Source organism: Lissotriton helveticus, chromosome 5_1 (genome assembly GCF_964261635.1).
Source record: "Lissotriton helveticus chromosome 5_1, aLisHel1.1, whole genome shotgun sequence".
Lineage (NCBI taxonomy): Eukaryota > Metazoa > Chordata > Amphibia > Caudata > Salamandridae > Lissotriton > Lissotriton helveticus.
In genome coordinates this window covers 160,058,491-160,076,100 of record NC_136065.1, presented here as the reverse complement: position 1 = coordinate 160,076,100, position 17,610 = coordinate 160,058,491, and the positions used below count along the sequence as shown (strand labels likewise).

The 17,610-nt window shown below is 50.9% G+C and overlaps 1 protein-coding gene across 8 annotated transcripts in view; it reads left to right on the top strand.

Annotated features, from left to right (window-relative positions):
- The window catches only part of BRD3 (bromodomain containing 3), a 394,414-nt gene that overhangs the window by 93,743 nt on the left and 283,061 nt on the right, over positions 1 to 17,610 (top strand). For all 8 annotated transcript variants that reach the window (XM_078641953.1, XM_078641954.1, XM_078641947.1 and 5 more), the window contains exon 6: positions 12,195 to 12,409. In XM_078641953.1, coding sequence (XP_078498079.1) covers positions 12,195 to 12,409 — 215 coding nt within the window. The remainder of the gene's footprint in view (positions 1 to 12,194; positions 12,410 to 17,610) is intronic.

Genomic DNA, 17,610 nt, shown 5'->3' with positions numbered 1-17,610 from the left:
GTACAGGTGAGGTTGAAACATGCATATTTTGCTGCTTTAGTCTTCTAAACCATGGTATGACATAGATACTTGTGGCTTACATGACATTTCTTGCTTTAGAGATCCCAAGCAGATTGCATCACATCTGCCAGAGTTGGATACAGACTTTTTTTTTTGTAAAAACATTTTTATTTGCATTTTAACCTGGTACAGTAAAACAGTCATGTCATCATCTGCCCCAACACCCCGCCTGCCCCCCCTCCACCCTTCTACCCACCCCAGGAAAAAAAGTTTCAGTGCTTATCGCACACCCTGTCATCCGCACAGTCTGTAAGTCTTGCCGATCCTTGCCTCCCATGTTCCCACGCCCGCCCCCCCCCCCCGGCGTCTCTGTGTATTTCTGCCTCCCTCCCCCTCGTTCACAGGCCCCCATCAAGACCATGGTATGTTCTCCACTTATTCCAGACCCTGACAAACCTTTTTGGGCAGCCCCTCGCCTTGTATGTCACCCGTTCCGCCGCCATGTATAGGTCAAGGCCTCTTCTCCATTCCTCACTCCCCGTGGCCGCCCCCCAGTATTTTGCCACATCTTTTTGCCACTACTAGCGCCAGAGTCAAGATAATCAACAATGGACGGGTGAGGTCAATATCATTAGTCATACCGAGTAGTACTAATTTGGGGTCTGCTGGCAAAGTGGTGTCCAATACCTCCCCTAGCTCCCTTAGTATCTCCCCCCAGTACGTCTGTATCTGTGGACATAGCCAGAGTATGTGGTAGAAATCTCCCCGCTAGCTGCCGCATCTCAGACAATGTGTGTCTCCTATCCTCCCCATTTTATACAGGCGCACCCTGTCAAAATAGGTGCTATGTAGGATGTTGAATTGAATCAGCCTTAACCGGGATTTAATCGCTACCTCTCTGGGGTGCATGAGGACCGTGTCCCAGTCTATTTCATCCATGTCACCCACTTCACTTTTACATTTCCTTCTGAGTGTCCCCAGATCTTCTGGCATATTATTCATAAGGGTCCTGTACGTAAGCGACACCGCTCTCTGTTATGTGTTCCTGCAGTAGACGGCCCTCCAGAGGCGCATATTCTGGGAGTGCATCTACCTGGATATTCGCCGCTCGCCACGCATGGCTCAGTTGGGCATATTTAAAGAATTGCGTAGTGCGCATGCCATATTCTTCCCTGAGGGCTGGGAACGATTTCAACTTGCCTTTCGCTGTGATATCTCCAAGCGTTGAGATCCCTATACTGTCCCATCCTGTAAAGCCTTTCAATTTATTCAGTTCCGGCAGCCACGCACAGTGCCACAAAGGAGTCTGTCTCGTATGTTTTATGTCCCATCCGATAGCCCTATTCATTCGCTCTATGACAAAGCATCAATGCGAGTCTGGTGGCCGGTAGTAATCTTGCTGCCCCTTTGCCCCCATATAGATAATAATGGTAGGGGCGGGTACCCATCGCGTGTCTCTCCAGCGCATATGTGGGATGCGAGGCTGGAGCATGAAGCCAGTCATTAATGGTTACTAGAAGCTCCGCCCAATAGTAGGCTTCAGCATTGGGAAGTGAAATCCCTCCGCTGTATTGGTGTCTTTGTAGCGTCGACATTGCAATTCTAGGCTGTTTACCGAGCCATAGAAAGGATCAGACTTCCGCGGTAATATCTCGGAACACCCTACGCGGAAAGGAGTAGTATTCATTCTGGAACGCATAGAGGAACTTGGGCAATGTCATAATTTTGAAGAGGGCCGCACGACCCAGGAGCGTGAGGGGGTAGGAGCTGCCACCTATTTGCATCCTCTATGAAGGTGCGCAGAATCCGCCCGACATTCGTGTCATACGAGGCCGGTCTGTCTAGGGTCATAAAAACTCCCAGGTAAAGTAAAACCCTCCGTGGTAGTTTGTAACCTGTCCGGGAGGTTCACCCACCGATCCCGTCCCCTTGGATCGTAGAGCACCGACTTGTGCCAATTTATCTTGTAGCCGGCATGGGCTCCATAATTTTCCAGCTCCGAGAAGAGCACTGGTATTGTTGTCTCCGGGCTCGTAATGTAGAGAAGGACGTCATCTGCGTACAAAGATATTTTTTCTTCCGTTGCGTTAGCTGACCCTAGCCGGAAACCTCTAATATCCGGGTGCTGTCGGATCTTTGCTGCTAGTATCTCAATAGTTAGCGTGAAGAGCATCGGGGACAGCGGGCACCCCTGCCTGGTTGCCCGTCTAACTGGAAAGTCACCCGACAGGGTCCCATTCACTTTGACACGTGCCCTTGGGTCCGTATACAGTAGACTTATCCATTGTTGAAATGTAGGACCAAAACCCAGTCGCACTAGGACTCCCTCTAGAAATGGCCAATGGACCGCGCCAAACGCCTTCTCTGCGTCCAGTGAGAGGAACCAATGTGGGTCCCCCCTCGTATGTACCGCCTGCAGCCAGTTGTGCGATCGCCTAAGGTTGAATCGAGTAGCCCTACCCGGGAGAAATCCCGTTTGGTCCAAATGTACGAGATCTGGAATCACCCTCCTCAGTCTAAGCGCCAATACCGTTGCCAATAGTTTGACCTCTATGTTCAGTAGAGAGATAGGACGGTATGAATTAGTCATCCGGTGGTTTACCTGCCTTGAGGATCGGAATGATTGTGGCCATACGGAGGTCCGGGGGAAGAGTCCCTTCTTTTCTCGCATCTTCAAATTGTCCCAACACGTGGCGGGACAAAAGGTCCGCCGTTTTTTTAAAGAACTCCACCGGGAACCCATTGGGGCCCGGAGCTTTTCCTGTACGCAGCTTCGCCATTGCTTGGCGAACCTCCTCCAATTTTTAATGGGGGCCTCCAGGTCCGTGGCATCTGCCTCTGCCAGGACCGGGAGTTCGACGGATTTCTTGTATTTCAATGCATCTTCCTGGGTGCCCAGGTCTCTTGCCTCGTAAAAGGCCCTGTAGTGCGCGGCAAACGCCTCTGCTATCTGGGCGTCTGATCCAGTCAGGTTCCCCGGTGTGTCTCATACTCGTTCTACCCAGCGGGCATCTCTCTCCCTCCTGCTCAGCCATGCCAGCAGTTTGCCTGATTTATCGTCCACATCATAGAGGCGGTGGAGCGTCGCCAGTGCCTGGGTCTTGGCCTCACCTGTTGCCAGGTCTCTGTACTGCGCTTGTGCGTCCTTCAGTTGACGGAGAGTCCTATCAGCCTTCCCTTCATGATAATCCCTCTCGAGCCCTGCTATTTGGGCTTCCAGCGTCTCCAGCTCCCGTCTACTCTCGCGTTTCGCCTCCGCTATTCTGCTTTGGGCTCTATCCCTCATGACAGTTTTAAAGGCTTCCCACAAGGTCAGTTTGGGTGGGGCGTACGCTGACACTATCGTGTAATCCTTCCTCCTCCATATGCCTCTCCCCCCCACATATGTTCCCTGCGCATCCATCCATGTCTAGCCTATCTGGAATGGTTGTGATTTCCTCACTAATATTGCCACTCCCCTCGAGCCCTTGGTGAACCCTGCATGCGCTAAGACTTTGTACTGTCCTCTCGCCAGGAAACCGCATTTGCTCCCCAGAAGGTGCGTCTCCTGCAGTAGCACGATGTCTGGGCCCTGCCGCTTAATGTACGCGTTCACCAGTCCCCGTTTAATTCTACTACCTAGCCCATTCACGTTCCATGTCATTATCGAGAGACCCCTCCAGATCCTGCCCCTCTTCTATGTGTCTACCCGTCATCCCTCCAGGTCTTACTGTGCGTGGAGTCCTGGGTGCTCCCTAGTGGAGTGTCCTGCTGCGTGGCAAGTGTGGCCTTCTTGACATGACTTGTACTTTTCCCCTCCACCCCTCCCCCCCCACTTTCCCACTCTCCCACCCCAACATCCCCCCAATTCCTTCAAACTGGAAACCTTCACAACTCTTCCCCCCCCCCCCCAAGCCTCCAGTTCCACAGAGCCAAGACTGTCGGCGGAGAGGGTCTGTCGCCCTCCCTCAGGTCCCCCCTCTTAAACTACACGTACAATCAACGTAACAGGTGCGTGACCCTTCTTTCGCCCAGCCAACTTTCAATGCCCAAGAGTATAACCCTTAACTTAAAAAGAAAAAAACGAAACAATAAAGGAGTGTTTGTAACTTGCGTGTCCCCTCAGCATCAAGCTGTGATCTCAGGTGCCTGTTCTGTCCCTATTCAGGAGTGCGAGTCCTGTGTCCCAGTGTTCTGATCCTCCGCCAGTTCAGGTGTCTCCTGCTCCATTTCATGAATTGCTGTTACCAGGGGATGCAGATAATGTCTGTCCTCCTCCTCCTCCTCTCCTCCCGACAATCTGCCCCGTGTCCTCCTCTCCTTCAGAGCGAGCTTGCCTCTCCAGGCAACTGAATCTAGACCCCGTCGCCGCAGCTCCTTCTGGTGTGAGTTGGATACAGACTTCACCCAACAAATGCTTTTTTGTGACTTGGGGTATGCACAGATTTAATCTAATTAGTCGCAGCTTTGCTAATATTCCTGATGCATAAGTTCTAAAACTAGGGGGGTTTGGATAGGCTGGTGACAGGAAGAGGCATCCGCACTAGTTTACTAAATGGAAATTAAACCGGTCGCTTTAAAACATTTAAAAAATCCTCCCAAAATGGGGGCAAACAGGCTCCTGGTTAGCAATTATTTTAAAATCTTGAAATGAGGCGCTCATGTTGATCATTCACCTGATAATTACAAATTGACTTGTCCCAATTTTCATGCCACTGGTGAGGCAGGGGAATTGTTCCTTTGTCACACTTCAGTTTAAGACAGATTTTCACTATTTGGTTTTTGTTCTTACAAGCACATTTGGTTGTTCTGCTTCATGCACTTGTGCTTTCTTAAATTGTCATTTAATGTGATCTTAAGAAATAAAGGTTTAAGCAGTACTTTGATCCCTCTTGCATTTGCATTGCTTTCTGCCTACCATTTTCATGCTGAGGTCAGTTTTCTCACTTGCATGGTGTTACTTCCTCCTGGAAATTCTTGGCCATTTTGTGCTAAGCTAATGAGGCAAATGAGTTTCTTTGGATCTTGTTAATAAATAAATATTGTGTTAGACCATTACTACCTGTGCTTGATCCTCACGAGTAGACATTGGTAATTAGGCTTTTGCAATGCAGTACCAGCCTTTCAGTACTGATGGGAGAATTGGTTCTATATCAGTGGTTCTCGGCTTTCCCTAGCCCTTGGATATATCTACTTCTTAGAGGGAGAGCGTGACACATTGATACTTTATCTTGTGAATGGGATAAACTGCTATATGTCAAAAGCAGCCCATCTGGCCCAGTCAATCCTATTCTGGTCTATCAAAGTATTCTGGTTTATCCTATTCTGGTTTATCAAATTTGGTAAAATCTGCTGCCAGTGTTGAGCCCCTGCTAAATTTTTGCCATCGTGGGTAAAATCAAGGTTATGCAAGATGGGTATGTTTCACTTGGGATACCAGGGTAGCCAAGGCTTTCTCCTGCACTGGTATTTTGAAGATGTTACCAGTGAAACATCGCAGAACGGTGGTCCAGGCGATGGTGGTGAGTCGCTTGGACTACGGGAACGCTCTCCTGGCCGAAGTGGGTGAAACTCTGGTAGCGAAACTTAGTCATCCAAAACACTGCGGCAAGGATGTTCTTAAATCACCCCCCAGGATCTCCATCACTTCCACTGCTCAGAGACCTTCACTGGCTCTCAGTGAAAAAGAGATCATTCTTCAAGGTCTGCTGTTTCGCTTTTAAAGCCATTAATGTTACAGGTCCTGGTTACTTGCAAAAGAAACTCTGTAAGCAGATTTCCTGCCGTAACCTGAGATCAAACGCTTTGGCATTGTTGAAGATCCCTCGCATCCGACGCACTCGTTTGGGAGGCAAAGCCTTTTCATATATTGCCCCTAAATGTTGGAATTCTCTACCTGAGGCATTACGTAAATGCTCCTCCTATCTGGTCCTTAGGAAACTACTCAAGGCCTTCTTATTCTAACCTTCTTCGGCTTTGATACTCCATTTTTCCTCCGGTTTCTTTCTGCCTAAGTAAGCGCTGAGATGCCACTGGGTGAGTCATGCGCTATATAAGAGACCAATAACAATAACAAAAACAATAGAAACATTAGAGGAGTTATATTGTTAAGGCTCAGTAAAATAAGAGGAGTTATAAAAAAAAATGGATTGGTTACACTGGAGTAGACTGTCTTTAATACCATTGAGGGAGCGTAACTAATTGGCTGGAGTGTGTGGGGCATAATATTGTTGTTGTAGTACCAGGGATGAGATCCTTGGTTAGGTTGGTAAGTGGTAGAATGACCCCCAATACATTGACACCATTACTGTTATCAGGGTTATACTGTAAAGCTCTAACTGTAAAGGGTCTTGCTTGGACAGGGAGAGCAAGTCCTTATGTTATAGGCTCGTCAGCCACGTACATCAGAGGATAGGATATTGCCTTAAAACTTTGGGTCCTTCTGGTTTCACTTAAGTGGCTGTTTTTAGGTCTCGCACCTGCGACGCAGCGCGAAGCGCTGTCGCTGCGAGACCTAAAGCCGTCAACTATGCTTTCAAGGGCTCTCAAGGGAGACAGGAGATGGGCACCTGCAGGCCGGATCGGATCGGGAAGCGTGCTTGAACACGCTCTCCGTTGCGACTGTGAACTGTTGCCGTGCTGTGTAAAGATTGCCTCATATATAACGGTACATTTCTAGATTCACCTACCATTACAAACGTCTCTCAGCTGCATGCAGTTACTGCGCCAAAACACGCACGCACCCCCCCAAAATAAATAACCCCCCGCCCGGCCCTACACGCGTACTCGTCTACCTCAACAACAAGCATGGCGTGCTTTCCCTCCCTCCGTCTTCTCTATCGCATGTCTCCTACCGGCCCTGCAGCGCTGTTACCGGTAGAATGATGCCCAAGATGCGTGTGCTGTGGCTCCTCCGGGCCCTTGGCTGGGCCGGCATGTACTCCTGAAAAGGCCCGCTGGTCATCTTGGACCGCGACAACCGTTCTCCCCTGCTGAACTGCAGCAGCGCCTGCTTCACAGAGTTGTACACGCAGCCACTGGGCACGAGCCGCAGGCCACGCTGGTGTGCACGCTCACGGCGTGCTGCAACCCGCGCATGGCGCATTTTCACTTTCCCCTGCTCCACGGTGTCTTCGTTTTCCGTCCAGCTCTAATGCAGCACATACTCCTTTGGCTGCAGTTTCTGTTTGCACTCGTTATCGCCTGCTTCAGCCTTTTAAAGTCAGCTACCAACTTTGCCCATGTTGCTTTGCTTAATGCGCTGCTCACAACTCGCCATGGTGCCGCTTATCTCCTGCAATCTGCAGTGACATACTTCGGAGTGTGGAGCCCTCCGGCCGCGCACACAACCAGCGTGCCCCCGCAGTGAATGGAAAAGCGGAGCAAAGTTGAAGGCGCCTCGGTTGTGGGAGCCTCAGCCGCAGCACTGCGGAGGTATCGGCGCACTCCAGGTGAGTGATGCTGCTATACTACTGAGCTGCCCGGGGGATCTTAATCCGTTTGTGGTAGCGTGTGGCTGCCCGAGAATTCCCTGATGTATCGCAGCTGCGCCCGGTTACTGGGTCATCATTTGTCGCGCCCCTGCATAAATGCACTCCACTGTGTCCTGTACACCGTGGGGCTGCAGTGATCCAGCCTATTGAGTACCATTGAACTGCTGCAGATACAGTAAATAAGTAGTGGGAGACGCGGGCAACCGCAGCCGTGCACTGCCTAATGAACATCTGTGCTATGGGAAACAGAGTAACGTGGGTCTGAGGCCTGGAGTCCAGGACTGACTAAGTGCACAAGAACTGCATCATATAAGCACTGATTGAGGTTTGTCTCCAGGGTAGGTTGTTGTACTGCCTGATGAGCAGCTGCTCAGTGGGGGGTAAAGAAGTGTGTAGCCCGTAATTCTTCCGGTGTGAGGAACGGCCAATGAGCAGGACTCTTAAGTCCCAGATACCCCAACGTGTGCATTCCGCCCGGTCAAGAGTACGGGTGCTGCACGGCACTGAGAAAAAGGGGATATGTGGCTTAGGCAAATGGGTGGAGTGATGCTACCAGCCGAGTGCTAAGGAAGTGGAGGGCCGAAACGGAGATCAATAAAAGCGGAAATGGGCTGTGGGGTGCCAGCAGAGTGGCAGAGGAAGAGAGGACCGGTTGAGAGGGTCGGGAAAACAAGGGGCTGGCCTATGTGTCGAGAGAGGGTGCACAGGGCTTGAGTGAATGCTCAAGTGAAGGTGTGGGAGAAGGTGCCGGAGGGGGTCGGCAGCAGTTGTAGTGAGAGAGAAGGTAGCTGTAGTGACAGGGCAGGCTGCTGCAGCACCGGACACCCCAGGACCAGCCATGAGTGTGCACATTGTCCGGACTAGTGCCAGCACCGTGATGGTGTCCCAGGACTCCGGTACCATGGACCGGGGCTCCCTCTGGACTGTGCAGGCGATGTTCAAAGTGCTCCATATGATAACTGTCCCACTATTCCCCCAGCCCTCCTCCACACGCCCAACGCCAGGACCCTTTCTAGGTCGAGGACTGTCGCACTGCGTAGCAGTGGGCAGAGTCAGAAGATTTTGTTTTTTAGTTAGGGGGCTTGGAACCCGCCCCTCTTCTCCATTGGCTGGCCTAGTAAATGCTGGCCAGCCATTGGAGGAGAGGGGCGTCACTCCCTTTAAGCCCCGTCTTTTTCAGATTCGGGGGCGTGTTTTTTAGGTTCTTTCTATCACGTCATCCGTCACTCAAACCTAAAAACACGCCCCAGAATCCGAAAATGACCGTGCGTTTCTCCGAGGCATTCCTGCTTCGCCTTGGAGAAACGTGGTCGTCGTGCTCCCCCTCCCTCCCTCTCAGGCCGTGCAGGCCTGCGGGGGAGGCACCGAGTCGCTGCTTTTTGCCTGTTCCCGGCCCAGCTGCTCCTCCCGCTTGCCCGAGATCATTAATTTCCTGTGTTCCCAGCTGCCCTCCGTCCGCCTGCTGATCCTGCTCTCCTCTGACTGAGCTGTGCCCCTCCGGAGACCAGGTGCGGGCGGATTCCTGCGCAGGGGAGCCTCCTGCTGCAGAGCGGCTGTTGGGATAGTTTTAGGGAACAGCCAGCACCTCCCATTTCCCAAGTGCGTGCCCCGCCCGCACCGACAAGCCCGAAAGACAAAGCGGCACACGGGATACGCAAGGCACGGGCGCTGTGGCCGTGGACCCATCGCCAGGTAGGTCGACGCCGCTGCATGGGTGGGCTGGTGTGGGGGTGGCGGGAGTCCTCTGCCGGACGGGGCGCCCCTCTCCCCTGAGTCCAAGCCGCGTTGCATCCATCTGGACATCTGTGGGCCTTTGTACAGATGCCCGCCCCGCACCCATTCCCCTTTTGTCAACCACCGAGTCCTCCCTCCGAAAACCGAGCCGATGCAAACCTGCCTCCCTCTGTGTCCAGCATGCCCGACTTAAACGCAAACTTCACCACCTGGCTCGCATCCTCCACCACCCTCTTATTGTCCTTGAGCCCCCCCCCCCGACGCCCTGCAACCGAGCCTGCCCCTTGACAGACCACACTCCTACTCCTTGTCCCCCTGACCTAGAACCCTCCATGCCGTTAATTATGTTCTTCCCCTTATTCTTGAGGGCAACTGTCTGCGCGGCACTCCCACACCTTCGCGCCAGCAGTTCCCCTGCACACCTCTCCCTTGCGCCTCCTTCCATCACCTGCGACCCTCCCCCACCTTCCATATTCGCCCCGACCGCCCCCCCCCACTCCCCCGCTCGTAGCGCTGCTAAAATGTCCGTCCTGTGGCATCCATCTTTATTCCCCGTGGGACCCCCCCAACGCTGTGCCCCACACCTAGTCACTCAGCCCAAGCTCGCCGGCTGACCCCGCTTAGAAATCATATTCCTCGCCCGCTCCAATGGCTGCAGTTCCGAACGCGGGTCCCTCCTCCTGCCCCCAACCCTAAATTCGTGTGCCCCAGCATCTCTCGGGGGACGCGCTGACCTACGCTACAGATAGTGCACCAACTTGCACTAAAGAATTGTGACCGGCCCTTGCACACACTCTCAGCATTTCCTGAATCGCTCACCTGTAACTCCTCCCACTTGTGGTCAGTTGTCCTTTGCTTAGTAGTTAATGGTGTGGCAGCATGGGGTGAGATGGAGATAGATAAGAAAGGGGGGGAGAAGGTGGTGATAAAACCACGCCTGCAGCCCTGGAGCCATATTTCCTTTACTTATTTAGCAGGAAACAGAGCTCCACCGCGTCCGACGCCACACTGCCCCCGCACTCCCCCCCGGCCTCAATTGGACGAAGGGTCAATCGCACAAAGACTAGGGGCCAGCACCCTGCACAATCCTCGCGTCCAACATGCTGCATAACGACAGCACACTTACATCCAGCACCTTCACCCCAGATGTCACACCCCGTACAACGCGCCCATCCCGCACTTCCAACAAAGGACTCAGTCCACCCTTCTGTGCACACCGTTGCCTGCCAAGCCCGCCCAAGGGCACACCGATCGCCCCAACACCCTGTGTCCCACCCCGCCCCTAGTCCACTACCAGGCCTCGGCCACACCCCACGCGTAAAGCCTGCCCCCACGCCACGCATCATATCCCTCTGCCCATTCCATGCCACTATTTCTTCAACCAAGACGACCTCCTCCCCGTCCCCTCCTTGAGCCGCACCCTCCCCACTCCCGACCCCCAGAAAGCTCCCCCCCAGCCGCCGGCCGCTCGCGCACCCCCTCCCTATTATTGACAACAATGCCACCCCACCCACAACAAGCCTTCTCGTGTATCCACCATCCCAAAATTTCACACCCTACCTCCCTGTATTTTGCCCTCATCCCCCTGCCGCTATTCATGTTGCTTGCTCCCCTGCCCCCTGGCTGTGCTTGCTCCCCTGCCCCCTGGCTGTGCTTGCTCCCCTGGCTGTGCTTGCTCCCCTGCCCCCTGGCTGTGCTTGCTCCCCTGGCTGTGCTTGCTCCCCTGCCCCCTGGCTGTGCTTGCTCCCCTGTGTGTGTGTGTGTGTGTGTGTGTGTGTGTGTGTGTGTGTGTGTGTGTGTGTGTGTGTGTGTGTGTGTGTGGCTCTGGGTGTGTGTGTGGCTCTGGGTGTGTGTGTGTGGCTCTGGGTGTGTGTGTGTGGCTCTGGGTGGGTGTGTGTGTGGGGCTGTGGCTGGGTGTGTGTGTGGGGCTCTGTGTGTATGTGGGTGGCTTTGTGTGTGTGTAAATGCAATAGGTCATTCATTTGCGAGCGATTAACCTATTGGCATTGTAAATGACAATGACGTTTATTTAACAATTAAGCCATTGGCAATGTAAATGACAATGCCATTTATTTAAGATAAAAAAAAAAAAGTCATGAGCAATGCCAATAGCTCTACCTTTAATAATGCCGAGACCATTGCATTGTAAATGCTTGTTCTGTTTTAAGTTATTGGAGACGTTTCGGACATGAAACATCGTAGTATAGTTTTCCGTAGCGCAAGTGTTCAGCCCGGGGGCAACTTTATAGTGCTATGTTAATTTATAATGCGCCTTGTTATTATTTGAAAACGCGTAATTATTTTTTTTTGTTGCCTGCCAAGCGCGTTCGAAGGCTGTAAACGTACAGAAATTCAAATAACAGTAGTAGGGAATGGTTTTATAAAGCCTGAAAAGTAAAACTACCAGTACCAGAATGCAAATGGGATTCTGTATTCTTCTTTCGAATGGCACGAGGTCACGTGACATCTTAAATAGCTTGAACATATTATCCATACTCGTAAAATAACATCTTCAATGGCAATGGGCTAATAAGAAACACAAATGGTGTAGAGTACCACTTGTTTTGTGAGAGAACATGAGTTCTTATGTTGTGTGTACCTAGTAGGTATCCATATGGCTTTCCTTAGAGGAAAATACCCATATATTTACTCCCTTTTGTATATATCTGCATTTTTGTTTCAAATATTTTAGATGTGTCCAGGAACAAAACCCTTGGATGTTTTATTGAAATAGTTCAATTTTATAGGCCCTTTCATCCTTGTGTAGGCTAACACCTGTTTTTTTTTGTTGTTATGGTAGCAGACCTCAGTTTATGATTAGATCTATGGCATACGTGTATAATGAATGTTTTAATCATTGCAGTTCTCTTTAGCTTTGTAAGCAATATTGCCTCCTTTAAAATCTGTTGTGTATAAATATGCTCTGAACTGGTTTAGATCACTAATGCTTACTATTCAAAGAATTATAAATGCTTTTTTTTTCTTTAGGTAAAGGGACGCAGCAAACTGCAGTGTCTTCGGTGTCTCTGCCGGCTCCTGCCCAAACCGTCCCTCCAGTTATCACACAGACTCCTGTTATAGCTGCAACTCCCGTGCCAAACCTCCCCGCAAACGTCACACCTGTCCCTGTGCCCACACCTATCCCTCCTGTTGTCGCTCCTCCCCCGATACCTGTGGTACCTCCAGCTCCACCTGTCATCAAGGTAAAGTATTAAGCTTTCATGTTATCAGAGTGAAACACATATCCTAGCAAGCTTTATGTGACTATTGCTTTTTTTAAAATCTACTAGTAAGGTTTATTTTTATTTAGTGTATTTATAGAGCGCAGTCCTGTCACCCAGAGGGCATCCTGGCGCTTGAACTAGAGCAGTGGCACTATTCACTTACACAGCAGTTTTAGGGAACAAATGCGTTTTTAGCGCTTTCCTAAACGGAAGATAGTCACTGTGGCTTCTCAAGGAGAGTGGCAGGGAATTCCAAAATTTGGCCGCTGCCACACTAAATGAGCGGCCACCCATCATGACTCTCTGAAACCGCGGGACTACCAGCAAATGCGCCGAAGAGGAACGGAGAAGTCGCGGGGCAGAGTACCAGGTGAACATATTCTGCAGAGGTATCGGGCCCAGATGATGTACTGCTTTAAACACCAAGCAAGCAAGCAACCAGGTTAGTCTGGTACAGGACCTTAGGCAAAGTGTGCCAATCCCAGTTCTGGGAAAACACTTGGAATATCTGATTTTGTTAGATTAGTACTAGGTTTGAAGCAAATTGCTATTTTTGGAGACGGGTGAGGGGGGATTCCAGAAGTAAATGGGTGTAAAATTATCATTTGGGAATGTTACCTCAATTTACAGTGCAATGTTCGATGTTGGTAGCCAGAAAGTTAACTTCACTGGCAATAAAGCAGGTACTACCCTACCAGCTGTAAATATTCGAGCTGGAGATAGTCATAAAATAGCTTCTTGGATGTACTTCCCCACATTTAAGAGCCTGCCCGCTGGACAGTTTCTCCAAAGAAACAGCTAGTAAAGACAAAGGTTACCAAAGATTACCCAGTGTACATCAGGTGCCTGGCCCCACCTGATAAACTAGTGCTCAGTGCTGCTGGTAAAAAGCTCCCGGGCTGGGGCGGAGCAACAGGGGTGCTCCGCCCCAGCCAAGCAGAGCAAGAAGATCGATGGGGCATGTAATCATATGCTTGTTGGGGCAACCACACACTGAATAATAGTCTGTTCAGTCAGACTGCAGTGCCCACACTTGCTGTACGCAGGATGCTGTGCATACACCCAGAGGCCAGGGTACGCCCAGCATCAGCCCTTTCAGGATTTGCATATAGTCAAGTTGTAATGTGGTAACTCTCCATGCCATTATTTCGCCCTCCCAACCACCACCAATTCATGGTAAGACTGAGATTCTTCTTTCTTCAATACGAGGAAATAACTTCCAAATGCGTGCTCTTGATGGTGCAGAAGGGGTGTAAATCCCAGAGTTTCACACCAGCAAGCATAATACTTCAACAAATGTCACACCTAATTGAGTAAGTGAATGGTTTCCTAGTCTCAGGGGACATCAAACTGATGCTTCCACACCTGTATGGCAAAGTGGTATACTCCATGTACTTCTTGAACCCCAATAAAAGATGAGACTCCTCGTTAGCAATTATGGCAGCCCATTTTCATAATTATTTTATACATGTCTGTACCTGGAAGTACATGACATACGGAATCCTGGTTCGATGTGAAGAAACTTCATTCTGATGGATACTTCTAACTGCTGATTCCTTGTCTTAGAATGAGGCAGGCCCCTGTAATGTATGCGAAGGTTACCTGGGACTGAGAGGAGAAGCTTTACACTTGCAAAACTAAGAAGTCTAGACCTTTGGGAAAGGCCGGCTCCAGGTTATGAGAGCAGATTATCGATCACTTCCAGGGTTGTTCTTGCAAGAGGTTAACCTCTGTCTAAATCCGAGTCAAAGCAGAAAAATAGAAAAGCGAAGCTACTCTCAACCCCATCCCACCACTCACTACCCATGAAGTGGGCACGAGGGTGTCTGTTGGCTCGTCTCTGGTTCCCTGCAGAGCTGATTCCTCAACTGGTCTCTGTCTGGTGACAACGCAGCAGATGGAGACCTTCAAAGAATCAATGCAGTAGTTTTTAATCAAAACTATGCACTAGGTATTCAGCACACTTGCGGCTCCCTTTGCTATGCCTTCATGTCCCAAGGGCCCTTCAGGGGCCTACATTTGGGTTCTCGCTGGTGGGTCCTTCCCTGGTGTGTCCTGCCCAGGTGTTGTCTAATCCCTTCAGACCCATTCCGTGTCCCGTACAGACTCTAGTACATGACATCCACTGCGACTCCAGGACCTATGCTATGCTGTTCCTTCTCTACACCGGTACCAACACTACATACCACAAGTCCCTGCATAGATCCTGGTGCTGATTCAGATGTCTGACCACAAGCTAGCTTCAGCCCAGCCACTACCGATTTCGCCAGAGGAAATTACTAAAGTGCAACTGGAGGTGTTGAGGATCGCTGGGACACTGTCGATCTCTCCAAGGCACAGGGGCTTCGGGTGCAGTGGTGTCTTTTGATGTCAGATTCTTCTTGCCGGTCGGGGGAGCCTTTGGATTCACACTGCAGGTGTCGTATTGTAGTCCGGGAGTGGTCAGCCAACGCTGGGTTGGGACATAGGATCGCTGGAGAGAACCTTTTCTGACTGAAAGGGTGTACTTCAGCTTGCCTCCTTCACTGTAGGTGTGGAGTTGGCAGAGGTGGTCACACCACCTATTCTTCCTAGGTTTCCCCACCCAAAGGTGAACTTGGGCCTGCCATCTGCTGCTAGCAACAGAGGCTGGGGATCACATTACAAAGGCGGCAGGCCTTTGAAGCTTCCTTCTCAAGCACTGTGCTCATCCTGGGGGAGGAGGTGTGACACCTCCGCCCAGGATGTGCTTTTTTTCTGGTCCCAGAGTGCAAAGGCCGTCGACCCAAGGGTTCAGAAACATGTCTGCTGGTGGCAGGCTGGCTAAAGCCAATCTATGGCCTCACCAGGGCTGTTCGTAGTGGCCCCTGAAAACCTGAGTACATGGTCCAATAAATCCCACACTGGCATTAGTGTGTTTTTTATTGAGAAGTTGTTTGGTACCAAACACTTCTGGCTTCAGAGAAACCATCATGGTGCTGGGGAACTCAAGTTGTCTAGTTTCCAGCCTATGTATTCTCTATGGCTTCCCTGGCAATTACAATATCCAAAAATTGACTTAGATAGTGTAGGGACAGAACTGCTCATGTGCTCAGATATGCCCACACCTGTGGTATAGTGCACCCTGCCTTGGGGCTGGAAGGCCTGCTAGAGGGGTGACTTACCTATACCTCAAGAAGTGCTGCTTTGACATGGCACACTGTCGACTTTGTAGTTTTTGTCTGCACCAAGGCAAGCGGACTGCAGTGCCAGTTAGCATGACCTTGGTGACTGGTCTCTAGGGGACCCTCTTCAGTTCCAGTGCCCTAGGTACCAGGGATACAATTTACTAGGGAGTTACAGGGGGATCTTTAGTGTTGCCAATCATGGTACATTTTAGGGAAGGAGCTCTAGCACAGGGGACCTGGTTGGCAGGGACCCTGTGCACTTCAAATCAAAACCACATCATGTTCCAGGGAAAAAGTGGGGGACTAACCATGTCAAGAGGCACTTTCTCACAACCACTCAGGCCGGGGTCCCAGCTACTTGCGTAGGGCTGCAGAGTATCACCAACCTCTTTGTCTGCTGCTCGGGAAGCCGTCCGCTGCTGTCATAGGGAGCTGCCCAGGGGTGTCTGGCCTTCGGTGCAGGCAACTGCCACCTTGTCTTCCATGGGGCTGCCGCACATAGTCAGCAGGAGGAATCCTCGCAGTGCCACAAACTACCCGCAGAACCCAGAGAAGGTCTTATTATGCTGGCGGGCTGTCCTCATAGCAGTGGGAGGTGGTGTGATTCGGACAGGAGCCCCATGGCTCATGCGGCCGGCAACTTGCATGACTCTCAGTTGGCTGCTGCAATGTGGTCTGAGCCTCTCTTGAGCCAGAACAAGCCCAACGATGAGGGCACAGCAGTCACAGCAGTGTAAGAGAAAGCTGCACAGCGCTCCCTTGCACCGGGACCCCGCTGGCTTCAGCTATAGATAACACGGGTGGCAAAGGAGCAGACAGTACATCTTACTCTGCCGTCATCTTGTCCACGCACCTTAAATTTTAAAAAGCGTTGGGACGCAGCCAGGGCTACTGCCTTGTTTGTTTTTTATTTCTTTTTTTTAAAGTGCAATATCTTAGTTCCTTTAATTTTATTTAGCCATGCTGTACAAGGTAACACTGCAACTGCTCAGGATAAGGCTCAGTGAATTAGCGCGTCGCTTAGCATTGTTTTGCGAGGCATTTTGTTTTTAGGATTTACTTTTTTAATAGGAGTCTGGTGGGATTTATTTTCACTGGACATCTTTTTATTTCGGATGCCCCGCTTACCTGCACTCTAATTGTACCCACACCGCTGCTTAGCGGGTCTCTTGCCACAGCTACGATTATCCACGCCATCTTGGGGATAGTTGGGACGTTTGGTGGGCGCCATCTTGGGGCAGCGGTCTAGCTCTCAGGCGGATACCTACGACGCTTACTTAAACCTGCCACATGCAAACGCGCAGCGCATGCGCTCAGCGGGTGCTCCGTGGGCGCGCCGGAGGCTCGCCAGAGGCGAGCCCATCTACGCCCATCCACGACCAACCGGGACCAGGGGCCAAAATCTCTGGCCAAACCATCGGGTATAGTAGAGCTGCATTATTGATACTTAATCAGGGAGTTTTACAGCTTACACAGGAATGTATGAGTCTGCTACGCCAGGAAGGGTTGTCCAGATCCTTGCGGCTAAGGGAGGGGAAGGGAAAAAGGAATGCAGATACGACCTTGAAGTATGGTCTCTTAAATACTCGATCTTTACAGAGGCACAATTTAGAAATGTTTTCCTTGCTGCAGGACGGGGAGGTTGATATCCTAGGGGTCACGGAAACGTGGCTTGAGGAATCTTCTACCCCAGATGTGGTGGCCTCTCTCCCCCCCTGAATTTCATGGCCATCTGTCATAATCGGACGGGCATGAAGAGAGGTGGGGGGGTTGCTCTTTTTTATAATAGCCGTTGGAGGGCAGATAGAGTCTGCGCTGAAAATATAGGTGGAGCAGAGGTCCTAGGAGTAAAATTTGAGGTGGGCACTATCTGCCTGGTCATCCTATTGGTGTACCGTCCCCCCTGGGCTAAACCAGTATTCCTGGATCTCTTTGTGGAGGTGGCCCATGATCTTAGATCCCGTTACAAAAACCTGATGGTGATGGGAGATTTTAATTTCCATTGGGAGATCTCCCCTAAAGAAGGACAAGCTA